Below are 26,923 nucleotides of genomic sequence, written 5' to 3' on the forward strand. Positions count from 1 at the left end.
TATTCAGATAACAGTAGATAAAGTGCCACACCTATGCAAGTGAAATATATATAATAACACAAATTACTTCAAGTACAAAGTAATGAAATCTATTACTTAAGTTTCATGCATCCTGCAATCATAAGACAGATGAATATATATATATATATATATATATATATATATATATATATATATATATATATATATATATATATATATATATATATATATGAACGCAAATTACTTCAAGTACAAAGTAATAATATATGTTACCAAAGTGTCATGCATCCTGCAATTTTCATTCAGAACTAAATCTCCATAGCCCAAAACTCTTTTACATGGTGAGTTTTGGGTTAAGAACATTTTAGGATTACACGATTACACGATCACAGGATGCATGAAACTTAAGTAAGATAACTTAAGATAACTTAAGTAAGATATATCATTACTTTGCACTTGAAGTAATTTGTGTTATTATTTATAACGCTCTGCTCTTAATAGCATCGAAAACTGTAATTTCCTACGAGAACATCTGTCATCTGTATACTTGGAGATATATATATATATATATATATATATATATATATATATATATATATATATATATATATATATATATATATATATATATATTAAGGTTATGACACTGTAATGCCTTCCTGATCTATCAGAGTATAATAACATTTCATTTTGTGACGCAATTACTCGGCTGTGACGCAATTACGAGTCCGGACGAGGTGCGAGGGAACGAGAAATAACCGGAGAGCGACGAACTCGGTTATAACCGAAATTTACGGCCAATCTTCTTCCTTATAATACCCAGTGTCGTAAAGAACACATACACATCCTTACGGCAGCGATCCGGTATTGAGATGATCGGGTATATTAATCGTAAACAGACTAATAATCCCTGGGGATGTTCTTAAACTTTAGGTTGATTGCGGATCGTAACTGGGATCCGCACAGCGCGAGTGCATAGGACATTAAAACAACAGTGCGTTATATTTGCGCAATGTCCACTTTAAAATGGAAGGTTTTTTCTTTATAATCGAACGTGTTGTTATCCAATACGATCGAAGCTTTAAAGATGTTTGGCAACTTGTTTACTTATATTTGGCTCAGGGGAACGGCCGCATCCCTGTTTCATTCATTTGGATTCAACAACATTTTGTACATCATCAGTTTACAGTGATCGCTGTTCGTGAATTTAAAAGGTTGCCAATGATTGACGCGGGCTAGAGGCCGTCGTTTCAGACGATAATTAACGGCACTGTTTCACATCTGAGCCCCGGCCTTCTGTGACGAGGCGATTGAAACTACTGATGCTCGGTTTCCAAAACGATCATTGCCGGTCTCCACGTGGAGGGAACCGTTGGAAGTCGAAGTGACCATTCTATGTGACGTGGGAGCATTGCCGCTAGATCATGCAAGGAATTTCACCTTTTTACTTGTATCTGTTCAAGTACCATTGCATTTTTTTGAAAGTCTCGTTTCTCAAGCAGAGTACTGTTGCTGGCTATATACCCTTTTTACTAGAATGGATTCTTTGCTCACTCGTTATCAACAATTATGTATAATTGCGTCACCTTAGGTGAAAGGTCAGAGCCGAAGGGCATTACCTTGGTATCTCGGTATCCGTCACAATTGCATTGGAGATTTGGAACGAAGATATGGTAATCAACAAAATTTCGCATACTGCTCTGAGACCGCCAATTGAAAGCTTTGCGCACTGCCTGGCAATTCCAAACGAAGTTCCTCTCTCAGAAAGGAAGATTCGTGATACCTGTGTTGCTAATTTTATCCGGACGTCGCCAGACACTACAAACACTATCGCAGACCAACGTTTAGACGGCTTGGACGTTTGAGAATGTACTTGAAATTGCTTAAAGTGTCCTCCAGCTTGTCCAAGACTTGCAGTCGTCATAGAGGACGTCTTCAATATCAAGCCTTATATACATTGATAGGGACGAAATCGCTCTTTTTGAGCTTTTTTATGAACTTTGTTTGATATGAAAATTGGTTTTGTTGTTTTAATTCTTGAAACATGCTGAAATATCTACTGGTCAACTGTGCACAACCTCAATAAGATTAAGCATGCATTCAGTGAAACGTTTTGCGGTCTGTACCAAAAAAATCAAGTTTTGTGCACCACTCTCACTATATGCATGGCTGAACACACCACTGATAAACAAAGTTTTGACTTAACTTGTGCGAGGTTTTCTATGTCAAGGCAGCAGCTTATATGAATTTTTTCCGAAGGTCACAAACGAAGTCGTCTGTTTGCATTCATCAAAGGGGTAAATTTTGACCGTTTTGCGGTTATGTACCGTCGCCATATCGTACATTGAGTGACTTTATGCAACTACACCATATGTTATTAATAACTTGAAAAAGTTAAAGCCAGCGACTTTTGCCCCTTTAAATATACACATTCATACCTAGTGATCAAAATATAGGTATCAAATCGAGCGCGAATTCAAAATGTAAAATTACATATAAACCATAATTGATGTACAGTGTATGTGAGCCCTGTTCGAAGGCGGTCGACAGTCTCGTTAAAGCTGAAAGTCACCGATAAGTGTGACAATTTCGAGTAAACTTTAAGCAATAAATTTTAAAAACGGCCCAGCAGTCCAGTAAACGGTGAGCTCTGATAATTTCTATCGTATTTCTATTCGTTTGTGGCGTTGTGGGGTACATTGCCAGTCTGGTGATTCTCAGAAGGTGACATTCAGCAATGGTAGAGCTTTACTTCAAAAGTTTCTATTTGTAGCTGAATGCTACTTATTCGATCAACACTTTTGGAAAATTACACCTTTTGCCTGTTAATTTGAATCTGACTTGGTAAAGCCGGATATTGGTTTTTTGGCAGGATGTGTTTCAATTACTCAGCTGTGGCGAAATGAAAATTTTGTCGGATGATTGAATTGGCAGATGACGTTCAGGCAACCAGATGTATCGACAACCAGGTGACAAGGATATCATGTGTGGGCGAATCACAAATGTTTCAGAGAAGTCAGTGGAATTATTAACCCAGTAAGAGCGAATTATCTAATTTGAGATTTGTGTTGACTGTCTGCACTCTCAAACTACGCGGAAAAAAAACAAACACGACACGAATATGACAAAAACCCCCACTGTTCAATAAATTTATGGTGCTACGATAAGCACCGCGAGCGAGGGAAGTTAATGAAATTTCTGTCGTCAAGCGTGTAATTTTATAGTTGTGCGTCGTACGTAATAATCCTTTGGGGCCAAGCAACCAGGTCGTCATGAGAGAACCTTACCGTATCATTTCTGGACTTCATTACGCGCGTAAAATAACGTTGAGAATTGTGCATGAATCGTACAATGCACACAAAACAGCTTTGTCCGACTTAATATACGTAGTTTGCAGAGGAAAAAACATTGCCATGCTACTAACATTTCGGCTTCTTAAACACTTGAATATATCTTGGACGCTTATCAAGTAAACCCAAGTTAAGGCGCGCATCTGTTGTCGACTCTGCTTTGGAGGCCTTTTACTGTATTTTAAATACCGCTAGTTTGCATCGCTGCTCACGTCTGTACATAAATTTTGTTACTGTTTTGTCACCAGTAACAGGTGTACCTCCATTGTAATGCCATTAGCTTTGCCGCATGCCGGCTCCTTAAACCGATCATTTGAAGAAGGAGCGACATACTGTATTACGAGTCCCATGGCACAGGAATGACATCTGCCATATACGTCATTATTTTTGAATGTCAAAGCCGTCGTTTTTCCGTGGAGACATTGACATTTATTGAGCTGCATTCTGCGATCCCCCAGAAATCAAAGGTTTGAAATTTAACGAGCGAATGTTAGAGCTAAGCAAGCCATCGAACCCCCCACAAGAATTTTGAGGTCGGTCTACTAGGCACAGTCTTTGCATCTTCCAGATTTTGAATCTAGGATTGTGAATCGCGTAAATTGAAATATAAGGCCCAGAAACTCAACTCCCAAGTGCCTATGAACATGAAAGAAACTCAAGAGGAGTAAAAAGATACAATCATCGTAGATGCGGGCAGCGATCATGTTGTTAGGATGGGCTTTTTTCGCCGAGGGGGATTCAGTTAATTGAACAAAAGCTGTGTTGGTTTAAAATCATTTGTTCGTAGGCTAGTCATGCGTTGGGAAATGATTGGGGTCAGTGGTTTAGAGCGCCGATGTCACGGTGTCAATGAACTTTATAAATGGAGCAGATTAAGTGCCAGTGTTCAGAACTGCTTTTAAAGTCTCTTTTTGAAGTGTGAGTGGTAAAAGTCTTTCTGCGGAAGAAGACTTTTAGTGAGCACGCGCCTTGGATGACAAAAAACATTGGCAAGATGCTTATCGGCGCAAAAGGATTCCCAGAATCTGGAGACCTTTGGCCCGCATGAACTTAGATGGACTACACGCACCTACATGGAATTTCAATATTTATAAAGTTGATATAACGTGCAAAATACACGATATCTGTGTCTGCATTTGGTAAAATAGAGAGAACCGCCAACTGTACGTGTATAAACTTCGAAAGCCAGGATCTTAGAATGATCACGAAAAACATGGTTACACTTTCCTCCACCAAGGAGGTTCTTAAGTCCATACATGCCTATATCAAATTTAAACCCGGTAAACAAGGGGAAGCGTACGTCAATTCAAGACAACCAACTGCATTAATCAAGTAATTAATCCCCTATCCGGAGACCTTTCAAGGTAAACGTTCGTCTCCCATCAGAGATGCCTGGTATCACAGCGAAAAATGACCAGGAAGCCCTCAGCTAGACAATTACTGTACAGCCTATAATTAGTGTAATGCATACGTCATAGCCGCGGGCTGCTCTCCTAAATGCCAAGGCTGTGCGTTTTGTTGGCATGCTATAGCAATGGTATATATGCTTATCTTGGGATCAGTTTCGGAAAAAAGGTTTTCTCATTTAATTACCATACCCCCTCTATTATAAGAAGGCTGTAGCGATGATTAATGGAGGGCTGCTGTAATCAGCGAGGTATGTTCATTTCCTGGAAAAGCCATTTTGTCAAATGCATGCATCCACACAGAGCTTAATTTCATTTAAAAAACTCCCCCCCCCCTTCGTAAACAATGTTGGCGGTAGCTTAGCTGTGATCCGTTTTCCAAAGACGTCAGCGACATTTTATCCAAATGTTAATTGGAATGTGTCCTACACAGACTTTAATGAGTTTACAGCCCGGAAGTCCTGATCAGAATTCCTTTTGATTACATGACTTTTCCAAAATAATCTAACTTTAAAACTTGTCTCTGCTTCGGTCGATAGATTTAAGGAAGCGGAAAGTACAGTTATCTAAAGTGCTTAGAATAACTTTCTCTGCACATACATTGCAAAGAACGTGATACAAAGGATACATGTAGAACAAAACGCATTTCTGTTTACCTTTGACCATGTCAGGTTATTTTTTGAATTGTGAGATTGGGCGATTTTGTTCGCTTTGTTGGAAGTCACTCGACATAGGATCATATGGCAGGCAAAAAGATAACTACAAATAGTACCGCCGTGACACCTGGTGTTAAGATCTTGTAAAGTATATTGAGACTATCATTTCACAACAGTACTGAAGAATTGGGCATGTTCATAACTTTAATTTGGTACTTTCGTTGGACCCAGATCTTCGCACACCTCGATGACTGCTGGCAATTTGGACAAGCCTGAGGACTTTTGCCGAGCCCATAAAACACATTTATACCTCAGTGTGTTCTAATGGCATGAGATCGAAGCACTCTATTGAGCACTACATGTCTCCATCCGAAAGTGGCATAATATATGGCAAAAAGCCGCCATGAATTATATTACATACAATTTAATCCTAACGTTTTTCGTGCTTTATTTTATTTACACTTTTAATGAGCTACCGAGTTTCTCCGAAGAGTAATTTTCACCGGGGCTTAAGTGCACACTCAGAAAGACCTATTTCAGGAGGAAATTACAATACACAGTGAGAAAAACTTACCTAGGAAACTTTTTCTTTTATAGATATACCTTCACTTTTACCTTAAAAGTATTTTTATCGGGAGCAAATTTCAAATCACAAGGCAAAGAATTCCAGTGTTTTGTACTGATGAACTCTTCTTGGTAAAGTAAACAGGTATTGTGGAGCGTTTTGAGTTACACACTTGTTAGCTACAATTACCAGAAAGTAATAAATTGTCTATCCTAGTGGCACAAGATTAATTAAAGATAAGTCCAAAGAAAGATAAATCACGAGAAATCTCAAAGAGTACACGCAAAATGCCCTTCCCAGATTTTTGTAGTGGCATTTTCCAAAACAAAACAACAAATAATCTCTGTACCTTGAAAATATACGACATAATTGCACCTTACTGTATTTCACCTTACTAGGAAAAGTGTGTTACGTCGAAGAACAGAAAGGCAAAAGTGAAAAGTGCATGTTCCCATCGGTCCTACGGGCTCTGCCTTTTACCGTAGAACAGAAACAAACCAACTTTCAAGTATTGAAAGACAGGTGTGTGAGATATTCATTTTAAGTAGCATTCTTCACGACCGATGAGCCCCTAAAGCGTTTATAAGTACCAAACCTTTGAGCTAAGTTTAATCGCAGCATCACCAAGCAATATGAGCTTTCCTATTGGTTCGTTTCCTGAAACAAACCATAGACAGTATAGAAGCGACGTTTCTACTGTCTATGAACAAACCGACGTGTGTATGTGCATCATAGCTCATCCATACTTTACCAAGTCTGAGGTGAATTGGTTATGGTCGTTTTTGGGTGGCATTTCCAAACGTGGATATTGCAGACCGCTCAGAGGCCGTATTGGATCATGCTTCAAAATTGAAACTGGTTCTTTATCGTTAAATCTATTAGAAAGCGGAACAAATGACAAAATAACTACATATACCTCCTCTAGTCGCTAAGACGATCTGAGGGCAATGCCCTTTCATCAAGAATTGTACGTGACGATCTCCCTGCAACAGTAACTTTAATTTGCAATAACTAATGAACAACGTCTTTGGTTTATCTACTGTCGGGTTGCATGTATCTGTCGCTCGAAAAACTACATATATGTATGGAGCTCAGGTAGTCGAAATGAAATTATGGCATCATCCTAGGCATGTGGACAAAACCACGAACACTGTCAATGGCACTTAAACATTAAAAATCTTTTGCAACGATGAACCCGAATCGATGACACACGAATACGTGAGAGAGAGAGAGAGAGAGAGAGAGAGAGAGAGAGAGAGAGAGAGAGAGAGAGAGAGAGAGAGAGAGAGAGAGAGGGGGGGGGCATAAAATAGATAGACAAACAGATAGACCGACACAAAGACTTATTTAAAAAGCCACATCCTTGAGCAAATATATGTGACATTACCATGAACACGGATGATGTGCATAAAATGATATGGCAAAAAAGGTCGATAACTAGTGGATCGCAGCACATCTAGCCTCGGTTGAAAGGCTTCTGGACTCAAGAACTCGTCAGAAAGTGCGTCATAGAGTTTACCTCGGCATTCTGGGGTTTTAAGGCAATATCGGCGCCACGAGAACGTTACTACCGTTACATCAGGGGATAATCTCCTTTAATGTATCCTTCTTATAAGAATAATGCGGTCAGGATTGACTTTAAGATGAAGGAGCGTTTACGTACCTGAAAATCAAGAGATGTTATGATGTAAAAGAGTATCAATTGTAAAAGGTAACCTTTTCTTTTTTCAGTCTGATGCTGTCACAGTTTTATTGCCCCGGTAAAACAGTAAAAGGAAGGAAGTATTCGTTGTTCGAGAAATTCTACATCTATGAGATTTGAATCATGATTATGACTCATTTATAATCCCCTTTTGCTTTCATTTACACTCATCACAATGCATATGTCCGTCTGTGTGTCCGTCCGTCTGTCTCTCTGTCTCCATGTATGTATGTATGTATGTATGTATGTATGTATGTATGTATGTATGTATGTATGTATGTATGTATGTATGTATGTATGTATGTATGTATGTATGTATGTATGTATGTATGTATGTATGTATGTATGTACGTAGTATGTATGTATGTATGTATGTATGTATGTATGTATCTGTCTATCTATCTATTGATCGGTCGATCGATCGATCGATTGATCGATGGATGAATGGGTGGCTGGGTGGCTGGCTGGCTGGATGGGTGGGTGGATGGGTATGCTGTTTGTTAGGCAGTTCTCTAGTCTATCAGTGAGATTAAAGTCTGAAAATGAAACCGAGTACCTGTGAATTCAATACTCAGAACCAAACTGATCAGTCATTCGAAACACGAGAGGCTATCGAGATTGCTGCCAGAGGAGGGTTCAAAGAAGTGATTATTTTGGTTGGATTGTCTCGATTGCATCTCATGCAGTATGAATATAGATGTCTCGGAGCCGGAAACCTTGTAATAACACGAAGCCCTTTACGGACAGGTCTGATCTCGATGGGTTTCCCAGTCTGAGAATCGTTAATTAAATCCCGGGAATCCCCCGGTGATGATGCCTGTCGCCGACGCTACACGTATCGCACCTCGGACCCCAGCGGAGGGGGGCGAGCCAGTAAAACGGTAACACGTTGACTTTCCCAGCGAGTGGGCCGGCGTTCGCGCACGATAATCTCCGTGTAATTTCAGCTGAGCGTATCGCATGGGCCTAATGCCACTAAGAGCTGGTCCTTATCTACCACTCTTATCGTTGATAGCAGGGAAAGAAATAGCCGCTGATTGGGCTTTCAATTCCTGCTAATGAATAACTACGTAAAGTTGGCCTTTTCTAAGTGAACCCTTGGGATCACTTGGCGATACAATATGATTCATTTAATGACTTAATATCCTTACTTTCCCATAGAGAAGACAAGTATACCTTAGAAGCTAGATCCTTATCCGGTGACGCACGTCTACCGGTCTGCATTACCTGGAGCGGACATTGGTTTTCAGCCGTGTCGATCCGGAGGTGCCCGCTTGCAAGTGTGTGTCGATTAGATGTTTCCACTGTGTAAACTCTTAATGTAGTCTGGGCATTTCACAGTAACAGTGTTTTATCAGAGTTTTAGTGTTCAGCATATAAAGTGGCAAATCTGACTCAAAATTGATTACAAAGACGTGCTATATGTGCGCCCAATAGATACATTCAGACAGGTGCGATTCACGTGGTCTGACATCAACAATTCTTTTTAGCCGATAGCTAGCTTTACCTTCGATTTCAGCGGCATCGTTCTACACCCTGTTTTGGTTTTTTTTTGCGCGGACCCGACGCAAGTGGTATCGCTACAGTTGCACAGCGCATTCTCATGACGATTGCGAACCGAAGACAGAGGGGAGGGGGATCTACATGGTGACTGACAATAACCTATAACCCATCGAAATGGCAGGAATGGCGGTCACACAGTCAACACGATTTGAACTAATTTGGGATGATTGGATAGTGAAGTCATGTCGGTTTAATCTGCAAATTTAAGCTCGTCTGTTTTTTTTTAAGTTATTCACTTGTTTTTATGGGTTATTTGTAATATTGCAACATTCAGCTATAGGGCACCTAACACGTTTGAAAAATATGAAGATCCAATTATCCCAAATTAGTTCCAATCGTGTTACACGCAAACCGGAAATTGTCCACAAAATTACGACTTCCCCGTTAATCTGGCACGCTGTTTCACACAATCCAGATGAAGATAGTGACGCAACTAGCCGCATAAGTAACGCACAGTTCCAACGTATGCCGTCGTAGGCTTCAAGGCACTCCATTCTCCTAAGACCGGTATCGAACCTCTCTCTGTTTTTTGTTTTTTTTGTTTTGTTTTGTTTGTTTTTGCTCTCTCTAATGAAGTAGATGTACAGGTGTAATCATATCAGAGATTGGCGATGCATATCATACAGCCATTTTGTTTAGGAGCAAAATGAGATTGACAGAAGTTTAAATTGATTTATTTTGCTGAAGTATTCTAATGATGCTGCGTGATCGCTGGAAGGCAACGTATACTAGTGTACTGCAGCGCCGTCAGACGGGGACGTAGCCATCTTTCCTTCCATGGCTTCCTATTTTCATACCTTTCACGGTACTGAACACACAGCACACACATACATACACATACACACATACATACACACACAAATCGCATATGTTCTCCTTGATGGACTCTCATAAAGCTCGAGTTACATGTGCTTGCAAAATCGCCACTCTCTTTGGGGCGCAATTCCTTTTTTATGTTGTTAGAGAAATGTAGAACTCAATGACTATATATTTTTGCGAGAGTTAGTGAAGCTCCAGTGTAGGGTCGTTTTATAGACCAGATAGATGTAACTGATGGTTTTTATCCGTCTTATTCGCCTGTATATGGGAAAACGTGTATATAATAAAAGTGATATTAATTATCCGTGATTACTGGTATATCGAGAGCGGAGGGATTCACTATTTTCTTATTGATGGCATCAAGTGTATAATTTTGCAGTATAATTTTATTTGGACGTTAAAGCTTTAATGGGGTTTTGGCAATAATAAACTACATCTATGGACTCACGGGGTACTGCATTCATGACGTCCACATTCAAGATTAGAGAATGGGGCGACGTGTTTAGCATACTTCTGACAAGTCTTCAAACTCCTTCCCTTGCTGTAAACAAACCTTCAAATCGCGATGAGGGGATATGTTTACACTCACATCAGGCCAACGGACGGACAGGCAGACAGACAAACAAACAAACAGACAAACAAACAAACAAACAAACAAACAGATAGATAGATAGACACACAGACACAGAAACGCAAACACACAGACATATATGTAACTCTATACCGGGTATGTCTTCCAGGATTACAAAGCGAATGAGATTTATTGGCAATAAACTCTTCTACGGATGAACCATTTAAGTAGGAAAAATAGATAAGCAATATATCTTACCCTTTCAAGCGCTGCATATACATGTAAATGTTTGTGTGTATGCGTTTTTTATTCAAACGCTAATGTAATGATCTGATTAATGGCACTCAGCGAGACAATGATCTAGAAACTCAAAAGTATGGTTATAATAGGTGTGTCTGCGGCGACATTTGCTGTGCTATTTTGCTTAAAGAAAAATCTGTGCAATCCCTTACTGTCCCAAAGAGAACTTGTCAAATAAGCAGAGACGAGTCTCGAATATATCTGATCAATAACCTCGATAAACCTGATCAGATAGCTGCCGTAGCAGCTTGTCCAACTGTGAATGATAAGCTGATGTGAATGATTAGCCCATATTCAATAGTTTTTCCATACATTTAATAAAGTGTATTTTTGTAAGTTAAGTTTATGTGGCTCTTTAACAATAAACCTGTCCACGTTTCACGATGTTTTGCTATGATTCTTGGTCTATTGCGGGCTGAAATTCCAACACCATGTCTACATGGTCGCGAGATTTGATGTAGACGATTGTAAAAGCGGGTCAGATTTGTACAATCTTTTGTAGTTGACGAAAGCACTAGAGTTGCACATTGTAACCATATCTACTGATAGACGTAGTGCCACAGTCTGGCTTTTTTGCGTGGAGATGAGAGAATCAAAATACTGTAAGCATGAAAGTCCAGGCCATTTCTGTTTTATTGCATATTTCTGTGCCAACCAGACGGACGGCACAATCCATGCACTTTACTCTTTAGTAAACAGAACACAAAAACGGAGGTGTATATACAGTTTAAGTGTGATGTGCATATCAGAATACAACAACAATGTTCAGCTCTGCGCACGCGCTGACATTTGGCACTTTATAATCTGTGGTCTTTTCTGCAAAGCAATATGAAGATCCGTAACCATGTGCATTCTTGTCTACATTGCGACTTGTATTCGATTTATTTTAGTGATAGACTAAATACACCAATCATTGGAATAAGGTAATCTGTCGAATTACATAAATTGCAACCCTTCACAGAAATTACAAGTCTTATGTCTCCAGGATATTTTTTCTCAAAAAGGCGTTGCCAGCTTTTGAAAGATATGCGCTCAGTGGAATGAAAGGTCACACGTGGCAGGTTAGGGATATGATGTACCTTTATTCCACTTTTTTATTCCCATCTTCCCAGTTTGATTAATTTACCAATTTTATGAGCGCTTTTTCGGCATCTCGATGATATTTGACACGTACGCCATGTGAGTTGAATCCACTGAGGTGTGTGTATTTATTGAACGCGCCCGTTTCCCCAGTGACATGCATATATTTAATGATCACAGGTGTGATCTTTCTGGTCGCGAGGGGACTTTTAATATCACCAAAATACTGATTAGTTTTTGGTCCGAGCGCAGCCAGAGCGAAACCGATCCAACCCCTGTCTCCAGGACATTTGAAAGGCATTCGAAAAACTTTTTATTTTTCTGTTGATCCCGTAGTGGTGGGCCGTAGGTTGCTGACCACAGGAAAGGCTATGATTGCCCGTCACATTCCTAATAATAAACTGATTATCAACGCGTATTGCGTATAGGGTTTAATTTTACGAGTGGTACAGGTGGCATGGAAAGAGTTGAGCCGTTGTTCAGTCTTGTAGGAACCGGTACTCCAAACAATTCAGGCTGGGTGCATTGGCCGTCTGCCGTCTCCGACCCTGCCGTAATCGTAGTACTAATACACGACAATTACTCTCTGAAGTTAGGGAGCTGCATGTTTCGCAGAAATCACACAATACACAGGGTACTGCAAATGTGAATGTCCGACGATAACGCAAAAGGACGACGGTCATCACGCGCGCAACGTCACCATCACTTTATACAATACATGTTTACGTTTTTGTTACCAAAGTATGCTTCTTTGCGCGCCTGAGGCTAACCTCGCATGCCATGATGAGCTATGGCGACCTTGAGTAGTGCTCATTATATTCCAAGACTTATACTTTTAAAATATGAATTTGTTAGCCGCTAAAAGAACGACAGAATATTTAACGTGAACAGTAAGCAAAAACACAAAGCATATGATACATGAGAAACACTACCACTAGATTTTGTGCGGTCTATATACTGGAAGTAAAGAAAATTATCATCACAGTACCAGGTATTTGCTGTGTACTATAGGGAATCATTTCAGGGGAAGACAGATGCTTGGAGAAGACCCTATTGAAGGTGTTAATAGGTTTGAAATATCAAACTTTAACTGTTACTGCATATCTTTTTGTCTCCGCCCGGATAAAATATACCGGCCACTCTTGGCATGCAATAAGTGATTGAAAAGATGCATAAACAAGTATTTAAAAATGGAAATGAACCGAAACTATGAGACTCTTCATGCAAAAACGAATTATTCATCAAAGCCTGGGTTTGTGCAGAACAGTCGAACAGTTTATTTTACAGTGTATGGAGGGTGACGCGAGTTCAATCAGTATTTGATGCACCATGGTACGTTCATCGCCTCGTACAGAAAACATTGCTCATCTGATCTTTGACCTCTATTTCTCTGTTGCTCTCAGAACCTTGCTGGGTTTGCATTCAGAAAGTTCTACGATATGTTAGTTGACGGAGACAAGAAGAAAGTTGTTATGCTGCTCGGTAACTTTGCCGACAAGATCTCCGAAGATTTGGCCAAGGCGACCCCGTACTGGAACCTGATACAGGTAGGGGGTTGAAACGATGTGTGTTCTTTGCGCCAAATGTAATAAAAAAATTTAATCTTTTTAATCTTAATAATCTTAATTTTTATTTCTTATATAACACATTACATTAAAAATAATCTCAATGCGCTTTACACTAAATATTCACAAATGGAAGGATGAAACATATAATTGTTTAAAAAATCATAGCAAAAAGCAAAGGAAACAAAAAGGAAAAAAGCTACATTTTCAAAACTCATCAAAACTACGAAAATTACGAATAAAAAGAAGTGAAAATGTGAGTTTCATTTACTTTTAAAACCTCCAAATATTTGAACCTCTCGAATATGTAATGGCAGAGAATTCCATAAGCGAGGCGCATAAATTGAGAAAGCCCTATCACCGTTATACACTGTGTTACCAATTGGCTGATATACAACACTGGGATGAGAGCGAAGTGTGCGCCAAGTGTCACGGACTGTGAGCAATTCACCTAAATACCTTGGAGAGAGACCGTGGAGAATTTTAAAAGTGAAACTTAGAATTTTGAATTCAATCATTTGCTTAACTGGAAGCCAATGTAATATATAGAGACAAGGTGTGATGTGGTCGGTTTTTCTTGTTCTAGTTACGAAGCCAGCTGCAGAATTCCGAATTGTTTGTCAGCTTTTGAATTTCATAAGCAGGCAGGCCAAAAAGCAAACTGTTACAATAATCTAAGCGAGACGTGATGAAAGCGTGAACAAGTTTCTCGGTAATGCTTTGATCTAAGATGTTACGAATTTTCCCTATCTTCCATAACGCATGGGAGGCTGACTTACATAACAATATGCAGACATACTACCGGCTATAGCTTTGGTGACACCAAGATTATACCAACTGTGTTCGAAGGATGTATGGTGAAATCACTAATCTGTACATCACAGCGAGTTACCGGGCCGACACCGTTTAATTTGGATGAGTAATGTACAATCTCAGTCTTCCCGTCATTGAGATCGAGCAATAACAATTTTATGACACAAAAATTAAAGGAAATCGCTGGCAGAATCCAAACTTAGTCAAAAAGATGAGTCCAAATGGATCGCCATGGTCTCTGGCATACGTTCTTTCTATACACTTCGTTATTCATTTCCCCGCATTGGATCAAAAATTATTGCCGATGGCTCATCAATTACATGGATACCCACGCAGCGATATTTATAGGAGCGCTTGCCATTCCAGTCTTTGAAAAAGTCATACTCTGACAAGGGTGACTTTATAGATAAATAATTGATACGACGCAGGTCCATTCTCCTTAGTTATAATGCTATTTAAAAGTGTAACCTGCCGTGCGTGTTATGACTTATTTTAAACAGGCATTGCTCTTTAGTTACAGCGAGTTTCTTTTCCACCCCGCTATAGATGCTAATTTTCTCAGAGAAATTGCCACGTGCATTTACTAGGGAAATTATATTCTAATATTTATAGATTTCTGAGAGCAGAAAGAGCTACTCGATACTCAACGAAGACTACAGTATTCAGAAAAAAAATTGCTAAATCATTCTCTTGACGTAATAGAGGTCAGAGGTCACATAACTCGAATTGTAAGTGTGGCATTGAAATAGCCGGAGAGGCACGCACGGATTACATGTGGGGATAAATGCATGAAAGGTGTGTTCATCGATCGAACCGAAGGTATCAATGTAAGGTTTTTATATTTGCGTTGGAGAATATAGAAATAACGGGCGACGCGCTGACCATTAACGTTTATTTGTGGGCAAGGGCGAGAGGAAAGCCAAAAATTAACGGGCGAGGCTTGCCGAGCCCGTTAATTTGGCTTTCCTCGAGCCCGCGCCCACAAATAAACGTTAATGGTCAGAGCGGAGTCTGTTATTTCCATTATATTATCAGCGAACCCGAGAAAACCGTCAAAATTTGCGAAAATTTCCGAGCGAACGACAACTGGGCCCCAGAAACTGAGCAATACGCGACGCACTGTCACGCGCGCTGTAAAATGGCAAATCGGAGATGTTTTCAGAAAAAAGTATCTCAACTTGACCTACAAGTGCTCCATTTTATTTTGTGATTGATTATGATTTACGTTTGTGCTGTAAAGTTACGATACTTTGAGTTGTTAATCTTATTATTCATATTCACGGGCATGTAAACAAACCATTACTGTGTATTTGTGGTCAGTCACATGGTTCAGCTCGACCAATCAAAATGCGACGGGCAGGGCATGGTAATATAATCCGTGTTCGCTTCTTACATCCCGTGAGAATTCAAACGAAAAGAAAGTTTGTTACAGTGACGCAGCATTTGGCGAAATGACACGTCATCGCAATTTGCATAATGGGCTTATTTTCCTCAACTTTCCTTCTTCGTGACTGAGTACGGGCATTTACATCACGCTACACATACTGAAGCAGATTTTTCATGGTTTTATATAAAATATTCTTGCTTTACGGTTTTGCATACAGAATTGTTGCGACAGAATTTCCCCCATCGCATCGTCTTGAATGAATTAGATTATAATATGCGAGAAAAGTCGACGAACGTGCTGTTCAAGGTTTGCAGTAAAAACTCTCCACTGTCTAAATACCGGGTATTTATGTCCGGTAAAACTCTTGAAAGTTTCTTTTTCAGAATAAGACGATCATAATGGAGTATTCGATAGGAGATGAATTCTCCTCGGACATATTCTACTCCGCGAATGCCTTAGCGTAACTTCACCGTAAACATCACCAGAACCACACCACAACAACCACCACGACTACCACTCTCACAACCATCACCATTAACATCATCACTATCTCCATCACAGTAATCGCTGCCACCATCTCTTCCGCTATGATGATGATAATGATGATGTGGCGATGATGATGATCATCATCATCTTCGTCATCGTCACCACCGCAACCACCACCACCATCGTCATCATCCTCCTCCTCCTCCTCATCATCATCTTCATCCTCATCGTCGTCGTCGTCGTCATTATCATCCATGTCGTCACCATGTCACTATCATCATCCTCCTCCTCCTCCTCCTCCTCCTCATCATCATCATCATCATCATCAGCACCACCGCATCCACCATCATCATCATTATCAATTTCACCATCGTCGTCATAAGTACATAACAAATAGAAAAACAACAACACCAACGACGACAACGATGACGACGATATGACGACGACAATTTGTCTTGTTTAACCTTTGTCATTGATCGCACAGGTATCGTATGGCTCCCATTCGGTTGCCTTATCGGAAAGAAAGTACTACCCGCTTTTCTTCAGAACAATTCCATCTTCTGTTGGCTTCAATTATCCAAGGAAAAAGTTGGTCCTGGACTTCAACTGGAAGAAAGTGGCGACAATTCATTCCACGACAGAGACTTTCCAGGGGGTAAGCCTAGCGGGTTGATTCACAGATCTTCTCGAACGATGTTTCTAATGTTTTCAAAAAATAGCAAGATTGGAACTAATTTGTTATAACTGCTTGATGGTGAAGTAATGTCGGTTTAATCTGCAAATGTAAGCTCATTTGCTTTTCTTTTTAAGTTGTACACTTGTTTTTATGAGTAATTAGTATTATTGCACCATTCAACTATATGGCACCTTACACTTTTGAGAAATTTGAAAAACATGAAGATCCAATTATCCCAAATCAGTTCCAATCGTGTTAATAATTACGCTGCCATGTAAGAAATCTACAATAATTGAAGAATGGGGTTTTTATAGGAGAGCAAAATGTCCACATTAGTGTCACACGTTCTTTTGCAACGCCGGACAGTAGCAAGTGGAAAAAGTATTGCACTTTCTCAATGACGCATTATGGCATCATGTGAAGGTCAGTCGATAGCAATACTGAGATATATCGATTCTCTAATACAGTTTATAAAATGATTCAATTTCATTCAAAAAACCTACGAGCGATCTACAGAAGAATGTCTGCCTCAAGATAGATCGCAGTGCACGAGGTTTTTTTTGTGCTTAAAATTATGAGCACCATTAGCTGTCACTCTCGATGTATTTGTCGCTATGTTTTTTTTTTATCTTTCTGTTAAAAAGTAGTTTTATGTTCTTCTGTCAAAAATCATGTTGAAATGTTTCCGGCTAATGTGTCAATGCAGCCTGTATGTTTCTTTTGCCAATTTTAGTATTGGCAAAGTCCATACTAAAATGCATTTATAACACTGAACATACATAAAGCAGTGTGGTTTCTTGGCACTTGTAATAAATCGCCTGTTTGCCGCGTATCAGCATGTTCAGTGCAAAGCGGAAGTAGTACGAAAAAGTATAACGAAAAAAGTAGTTATATGTAACCAGACATAATGTAAATGAAAAGTAACAGATATTGTCGCTTGAGGGTCATCTTTCATGTGTACGCCATCGTCTTTGTAATTTTCACAGGCTACAGAACATATGCATCAAATTCTTAAAGAAGACAACATAACCGTTCTAGCTTCCGAGACTTTTACACAAGACCCGACGGGCAGGCTGAAGTTTTTGAAGGTAACGTTTGGTGCCCCGTGAAAGGACACTAAGTGATTACTGTATCTGCGAGAAAAAAAAAACATGTTTATACATCAGATATCAGTGACACCGAAGATGTGTATATGTGACGGTTGAATGTAATGATCATAAAAGGTGATAGCAAGACGAGTCGACGTCCTGCATATGCTCTTTGTGGAAAAGTAGCCATTTAAAATACCCTCCCGGATATAGTGTGATGGGAGCTGTTTCGTGTATCCCCCTACCTTACAGCACCGAGTGTTGACTTTATTGAAAGTGCATTATGTTGATTGCAAGCGCCCGCATTCACACGATACATTAATTCTTCTACTTCTGCCCTGCAGGATAAAGACGCAAGGATAATAATCGGCAATTTTTATAGGCCCCAAGCATATTTGATACTTTGCGAGGTAGGTGAAAATAGAGATCTTGCTGTCGTTATTTCTTTCTCTCTATGTGTGTACGTCTCTATGTGCAAATCCAGAGAGGTATATTTTTATATCCTTTCGCCTCTAAGATTGAATATATATATATTATACACTGTATATATATATATATATATATATATATATATATGTATATATATGTATATATATATATTTATATTTATATTTATTACTTTGTACTTGTAGTAATTTATGTATATTATAACACACACACACACATATATATATATATATATATATATATATATATAACACAAATTACTTCAAGTACAATGCGATAATAAATGTTACTTAGCTAAGTTTCATGTTTTCTGCAATCTTCAGACAGACAGTCAGAACCGAAGATACGCATATATATAACTGCCTGTCTGCATAGAGATTGAAGGATACATCAGATATTATGACTTTGAACTTGATTTAATTTGTATTATTTTTTATATTTTTTATACCGCTCTGCTTTCCGCACCGAGTACTGTAATTTCCTACGAGGACATCTGTATGTATATATATATATTATATATATATATATATATATATATATATATATATATATATATATATATATATATATATATATAATATATATATATATATATATATATATATATATACACTGTATATATACTGTATATATACTGTATATATATATATATATATATATATATATATATATATATATATATATATATATATATATATATATATATACGGGAAATAAACAAAAAAATATGCACAAATACGTTCCTGTACGTTTTTGTCAAAAATTCATCAAAATAGTTGAAGTAATCCACTGGAGTCATCACGATGTTATAGATATCAACTCTTGGTGATGATCAATCTCGGTTGCTATTGGAAACTGCTTTACATACTACTTTATGTAAACGCTGAGGAAAATGTACATGGAATTGTCATGGTAACGCGATCACAGACAACAACTACCGTATCATATTATAGAACTTTTAACATCTCCAATTCTTCTCGTTTTGTTTTTTTTTTTTGCTCCAGGCATACCAGCTAGAAATGTATGGTCCCGACTACGTGTGGATGATTCTCGGCTACGATCCGTTGCGATTCGACGAAATTACCGAGGAGTTTGAAGAATTGGCCCGCTGTAAAAAGGAGCAGATCATCGAAGCGGCCGAGGGGACGTGGACTTTCACATGGGAGATCATGAGCGCTGTGAACCGAACGGCAATTGGTGGATTAGTGAGTCTGGCTTATACATGTGGGATTAGCAGATATCGTAAAGCTCGAGGGACTCGGATAAATATCCCGACCCTAACATATAATATAACCAGAGAAAAATACATAAAAGAAATCTCCTCATTGCGCCCTGTTGTTGCAATGTTGTACATGATGTGTGTGGATAACAAACGACGTAATGAATATGTACATCTAATGCTCGCAAATACGACTGCATTAAAATAAGCTGATATTAGAAATCCGGTTACTTTTTATATTTACTCAGTAATTTATTGTCTCCTAGGGGCAGCGAAATACCGAAATTGTGGTCTTTTAAACTACTGTATTTAATGGTGCTGCTGTTCCATGAGACAAGATGACTAACATGCCCTATTTGCCATACATTAATGTATATTCATATTAAGGTCAAAGGTCAAATTTCTGGTATGTCCTGTTATTACACAAGTGCAGTATATCGCCATGATATCTTCCAAGCATAAGGTTCAAATGGCCAAATGACTGAAACCTTGTTGACTGGCAGCGCGAAGTGTGTCATTTACCTTAGTGAACGAGAATAAAAATACAAAAATCTCGAGAGATGGCAACTTTATTACCCACGACCATTACTGAACAATTCTTCCCATAAGCTCGTGCTGGATGGTTGATTTTTGGCAAAGTGCATGTCTGTAGCAAATGGCCGATTTTGTCAACAGTGTTGACGTGTAGTTTTTGAACACAGTCATGGGTCACAGATGATTATGATGACGTATTTTCATGATTGTAGAAAAAGTTAGTTCCTATAGGTTACTTGCAGCGCACTTTCTGTTTTGAGTTATAAGTAAGCCGCTGATAGCAGGCAAAATTAAATTAGATATGTCAAATGCGAGGGGAAAACAGAAACTGTACAGCAGCCATTTTGTCTTTTTATTTGTAAAAGCAATCAATATTCACCTTCAGACACCAGAACAGTACCGGCATGAGCTCATGTTGCGAAGCGGGCAGATGTTCTCAGAAAGACGACCCGGGCCGTTCGCCTACGATGCCATATGGGCTATGGCGTTAGCTTTAAATGCCTCCATTGAGGACATCAAGCCACAAAATCTTGAAGATTTCGACTATGAAGATGCAGGAAAGGAGATGGTTGACATTTTCAAGGAAAAAATGGACAAGACAGACTTCTTTGGCGTCTCAGTAAGTTCTTAAGCCTGAAATAATGTGCGTGTTCATAGAAAAAATTAAAAAAGGAAAGGCACAAATACATGCTACATTCAAGGCACACTACGTAACACGATTGGAACTAATTTAGGATAATTGGATGATGAAGTAGTGTCGATTTTATCTGCAAATGTAACCTCAACCACTTTTCTTTTTAAGTTACACAATTGTTTTTATGAGTAATTTGTAATATTGCAACATTCAGCTGTAGGGCACCAAACACCTTTGAGAAATTTGAAAAATATTAAGATCCAACTATCCCAAATTAGTTCCAATCATGTATGTATGTATGTATGTATGTATGTATGTATGTATGTATGTATGTATGTATGTATGTATGTATGTATGTATGTATGTATGTATGTATGTATGTATGTATGTATGTATGTATGTATGTATGTATGTGTGTGTGTATGTATGTATGTATGTATGTATTGTATGTATGTATGTATGTATGTATGTATGTATATATATATATATATATATATATATATATATATATATATATATATATATATATATATATATATATATATATATATATATATATATATATATATTACGTCCTGCATATTTGTTATTTGGATTTCAATAGACCTGTTGTAATGATTCTTGTCTGAACACTCCACCATGCATCTCTCCAGACGCCTCACAACATTACATTTCTGCTCAGTGATATCCTGCAAGCAAGGTTCACATCGCCCATTGGCCGTACAGACACGGCGGCGCCGAGACGCACACCCTCGATGTTTTTTCGTGAGTCAGATCGAGGGGCAGAGTATCCGCGCGAATCTCACATGAACAACCTTTGACTGGGGCCAGGCTACACGTGTTTGGTTGCAGTCATGCTATATTCGAACTGGGACTAGTATACCTGACAGGTATACTAGTCACAGGTTTCACTGGCTTGAATATTGGAATATTTCTGTAGTGTTAGGCCAAGAAAAATAAAAAGTTTGTTTCTCATCCTCGCGCGCGTCAATTCAGACCTGCCGCATCAACCTTTTTTCTGCTCACGAGGAAATAATATGAAAAATAAAGCCGCAAAAATACGCGACGATAGTGCATAAGACAGTGCTGTATAAAACAGAACTGTAAACAAAATAACTGAACTGTAAACATATGCCACTGTTACATTAAGCTGTCAAAACTGCATTGCTGAACTAAAAGTCAAACCATAAAACGATTGCTATACAAAATATTAAAGCAACACTGTTGTGCATTTATCTCTGCGTGCATTCCGATGTTGTTCTCACGTGTTTGCCCGTTCTTGTTGGTTGAATAATAAAAAAAAATGAGAAGGAAAAAACCCCGCGTCGCCGCATCATTTTTGCAATATGTCTAGGATGAGAAACAAACTTTTTATTTTTTCTTGGCCTTAGGCCCCCGTTTCCTTCACTGTGCAACCAGATAGTGGGGATGTTTTTATGGACAGTGTTTAGGGCTCCATATGGGTAATTCTATGTTACCCGATAAACACAAACTACGTGCTTGAGCCAATCACTAGCTTCGTTCCTGCTGTACTTACTAATATAGGATACACACGAAAGGACATACACTTGTTCGAGTAGCCAAAATTCTGAAATACATCGCCAATGCTCAGGGCCATAGGCAGGGAAATATTGACCACACAGACACGAGGTGTGATCAGCGGCTTCAAAAGCCGAAATAACGAGGTATAACCTTACGTATTTTATAACACGTCACAGGCTCTGCTCAAACCACCCCGTGTCATTTTCCAAATGCGTTTTGATATATGCACCGCAACAGTACGTCTTGAGGAGATAACTAGGCCAGTTGTCCACAGCGGTCATTATGGTGCCAATTTCTTCACAATAACGAGAGAAAGCTTTCTTATCAAATTGAATGACACTTCAATCTTTTGTAATTTTTAATGAGCTCTTTAAATTTCTTCAATGTGTGAATGAAACACCCTGCTCCCTTTGCCAGTGGCCTGTCGACGAGCTCAAATCACCCGCCAATGTATAGTTCTTGAAAAAATACCATCTGATGTCACTTTTTTCTCAAGCCAGTGGAAATAGTTCATGTTTTATATATACTGTTTGTAAATATATATATATATATATATATATATATATATATATATATATATATATATATATATATATATATATATATATATACATATACCCTACGTACTCAACACTCAACTCGCTGTGATTAATTTTATTAAGTAAAATTTTCTGTGTGTGTATTTTCTAGGGTCCAGTATCATTTTACGACCAAGGAGACAGAAAGGGTGTTTTGAAAGTGCAGCAAATACGAAGTAAGTGTACTTCACCGGCTTTACTTAATCTGCCTCAAAACAGACCGTTTGGGGTGTGAAGTATTTGCCGCTAGCTTGAAAATATCGCCTACTAAGCCACGTATGTGTGGTTTGGTTAAGAAACTGTGGCATTATGGCCATAGCAGCGTTGGTTTCAAGGTGTTTGTTCAAACGGAGACATTTAAATTTGAGTTGCGTATTCCCTTAGCATAACGCCATCATTGTGCAGGGCGTTATTGCGCCGACTCAGAAAGTCGAACAGTAGAGCACACTGACTCTGTAAAGCGCCATTGAACACTGCCGCTTTTTTGGAGTTTGGCGCCATAGAAATCCATTCGATTGATTAATTGATCTATCGATTCATTAGCTGTGAAACTGATGGTGTGCTTAGCGGTATTAATATTCGCAATTTTGTTTGTAAAAGTCAGTGTTTATTGTTGAATGGTCACAACTAAACATTAGCACGGGGCTGGAATTCACACTGCAAATATTAGACAACGTTGTGTACGGTATGTTTTAAGAAATATTATTGTCCGACGAATTCTTCTCCGGACTTAAGTTGTCAACGGATTGGACCTATACAAAAATGCAGGTTGTGTCGACAAGTTGAAATCCTATGGCATTCCTGACATAAATTTAGGAGCGGAACGTGAAACTTTGTTTTACAGATATGTGACAGAAAATACATCGCACTTTGCAACCACAGTCCCTTTCATCTTCTCAGTAGAATACGAGACACCGAGATACATCAAGATGGCATCTGCGGCAGTGAACGTAGGTTTCTTTGTTCCGGGAGGTCAGACCTTCCGCGGTCGCCTCCTCACACAATATAGAATGACGTCAATAGTGCTAACCATAGGCTTAATTGAGCGGGAAAAGGACGGTAATTTCGTACAAGAAAATATGAACTTTCTGAGCGCGAAAATAAAGCAGGAAGAAGGTTGCAGAAGCACGAATAAGGCTTTGAACGTTTTCAAAAAGGAAAAACCCAACACATTTGAATAGGGCATGTCTGTTTGGAGGTCATGGATACACGCATTTCAAGGAAAGCATTATTATGTCGTCAAAAAACTGGCATGAGTGTGTCCAAGGAGTGGCCAGTTGCTACCGGCACCGCGTCGGCTTTGTAGCCCATGCAGGCTGGTACAACCAGATCGATGCATTTAACAAACTATCACGCTGCTACAGCGAAAATCGTCTGCTTGTCTAGCTCCGAGGTAAACTCTACATGCGGCGGTAGTTTCACATCCCCTGGGGATCGGAAGACACCGCAATTCCTGTTCTATGCCGTCGTGTACTTAAGTCGTCGATTTATTCGTTGCTAAGCAGCCCGATTGCGTCAAACCTGGGAAAGTTGTGCGTAATTTGGAGTCTGTCACGCGCAGTTTTTAAGCCTGCCACTATGGCACTGATCAGGTTTTTTTTCTAGCTTCCCACAATGCCACTAATCAAAAGGATGACGCTTCGTTATTACATCCTCAGATGAGAATGACCCTGGTTCTTCGCAAAGGTAAACCAAAAGCCAATTTGAATGAATATACCGGAGAATATCAAACATAAGACGGATGTGAACGGATAATCAGATGTATGACGACTTTCCTCTAAGACGCTGGAACTGTAAACAATTCTGAAAGCCCCCCGTTATCTCTAACAGTTGATGTATTTTCAATGTACTTTTGTTCCAGTTGCTGTAAAATTCAGTTTCTTTTTCTGTTCTCAGAAACACGTCAGACCGGTTCAAGGATGTTCAATTTGTCGATATTGTAACAGCTCATATGTATTGTCAAATGTTATTTAACTTTCGATTTATGTGCATTATTTTGCATGGATAATCTTCTGTATCCAAACATACTTGAAGAAGAAGGATCAGAAAATCTACTTGTTTAATGGACCAAGAATAACGAAAATATTACCAAACCTCAGAGCCTCTGTATTTTTAAGAATCAGTCACACCTGCTCCCATATATGCGTGAAAATCCTGCTTGCGTGTATCGACCCATAGACCCTCGAGAAAAAAAAACTTCTCGTGGGTCTATGGTCGACCATATAGGTAACGATGAACTTGTGGAGTACGTGATTGCGTTATATGTACCGCAAAAGTGAAAGATTGGTTACTGTTTCCAGAAATATTTACCCACAACCTAGGACTCAATCTTCCATACAGTCTGTTGGCAGCTACTAATCCAGCCCTGGTTATCTCGACGAATTGCACGGCCTTTCCAGACGGACGTCTTTCCTCAATTTTTGTTTTGCGACGTCATCTTCTAACTTGATATATTGGACAAAAGATTTGCGTGTACTATGCGCGGAGTTTCTGCGTTAGGTTCGGTTTTCCGAAGAGGTCGTACAAATGTATATTTATTTCGTTTGGGTTGGAATTGTCGAAGGTTTAATGAGAATAGGGGAATTTTGTAACGACTGTATATTAAGCATTACACTTTGCAGTCATCCTTTGATTTCACGGTTTTTTTTCTAATCTTTTACCCCCACCAGATGGCACCGAGGTACTGGTCGGAAGGTACATAGCCCAGACAGACACAATTGAATGGGAAATGTCCGCTGAAGAGATATGGTATCGCAGTGGTAAATATGATATTATTTGCTTTCCTGCCGAGGGGAAGCGCATTCAATTCCAAGAAGTAAACGATTTCATTAGTCAGGTGTTTCCAGCCGTTTATCATACCTGCGCAGTAGTCTTCGCGATATAATCTCTGTTGCGCAATTGTTAAAACTCTGTTTATTGTTCAGTTGTGTTCAATAACGCGCAAATATTAAAATTGAGCATTTTGATCATATGTTGAAAGGTGGCTCTCCCAGACCCCGATTTCTGCTGACCTGCTCGTGGTACAGTTACTGCTACTGTCCGCTTTCAGGTAGAAAGTTGGGCATTTATTAGTTCGCCGTGGCGAGTAGCGCAGTATCAAGACAGTCATTACGATTTTGCTCCAAGTCGCGATGTCTGTACATGTCTGCGCATACACACCACATGACGAAGAAGCTCTAATGAGGTTATACAAAGTCTTAGGCCAGGCAATACATGACTACATTTCAACAATTTTTGTACGTTTGACGTACATGTCATAATACGCGCCCGCGGACAGTCCACACTCAGTTGAAACTGAGACACAGAACACACGTCACGCAGATAATTTTCTTCCTTTAAATTCACCGGCATCCGAACAGTTGTTTCATTTTCACCTGTAATTTATTAGGCTATAAATTCAGACTATTTGATGGGGATCGGTTATCGCTTATCGGGCGGACATGATGTGTCGCACCGATGTCTTCCACCTGGCGAATCGTCTGGATCAGGTGATATCCCGCCCCTTGGCAGCCATTACTTTATCTATAGGATCAAATTTACAAGTTGAAAAGATATCTAGTGTCACTTTTTCCCCTTTTTGTCACCTTTTGTAGTTCACGCAATCTCCTTCATAGAAGTAGTGATGTCATAAACCATATCGCTTTCAGGAGAACGGAGGCAAGATAATCTTACCTAAGTCTTGTTTTTTTAGGCTGCTCGTTGCATCTTGATCAGAAAAATTCAATTTGTGAACCCGTTTCTAGGATTGTGATATCAAAGCATGAATTCGTGTCCCATATCTGAATATTAATATTCGACCATGAATAAACCCATTGATAATTATCATGAATGACTCGGACGCGATTATGTTCTTATGCTTGTTTGATTTAAGTAAGTCGTTGTGATTCTACAAGCAGTACAAGATGTACAACAAAAAACACCCTGACCTCCTATCGAGCATTCTAAAACAGGATGACCTCA

The 26,923-nt window shown here is 39.1% G+C and overlaps 1 protein-coding gene across 6 annotated transcripts in view; it reads left to right on the forward strand.

Moving 5' to 3' along the window:
• The window catches only part of LOC139131209 (gamma-aminobutyric acid type B receptor subunit 2-like), a 257,786-nt gene that overhangs the window by 215,523 nt on the left and 15,340 nt on the right, over positions 1-26,923 (forward strand). For all 6 annotated transcript variants that reach the window (XM_070697178.1, XM_070697180.1, XM_070697179.1 and 3 more), the window contains 8 exons: positions 13,398-13,541; positions 16,730-16,900; positions 17,908-18,009; positions 18,354-18,419; positions 19,461-19,661; positions 20,595-20,828; positions 23,076-23,139; positions 25,633-25,722. In XM_070697178.1, coding sequence (XP_070553279.1) covers positions 13,398-13,541; positions 16,730-16,900; positions 17,908-18,009; positions 18,354-18,419; positions 19,461-19,661; positions 20,595-20,828; positions 23,076-23,139; positions 25,633-25,722 — 1,072 coding nt within the window. The remainder of the gene's footprint in view (positions 1-13,397; positions 13,542-16,729; positions 16,901-17,907; positions 18,010-18,353; positions 18,420-19,460; positions 19,662-20,594; positions 20,829-23,075; positions 23,140-25,632; positions 25,723-26,923) is intronic.

The sequence above is a fragment of the Ptychodera flava genome, chromosome 4 (assembly GCF_041260155.1).
Source record: "Ptychodera flava strain L36383 chromosome 4, AS_Pfla_20210202, whole genome shotgun sequence".
Taxonomy (NCBI): domain Eukaryota; kingdom Metazoa; phylum Hemichordata; class Enteropneusta; family Ptychoderidae; genus Ptychodera; species Ptychodera flava.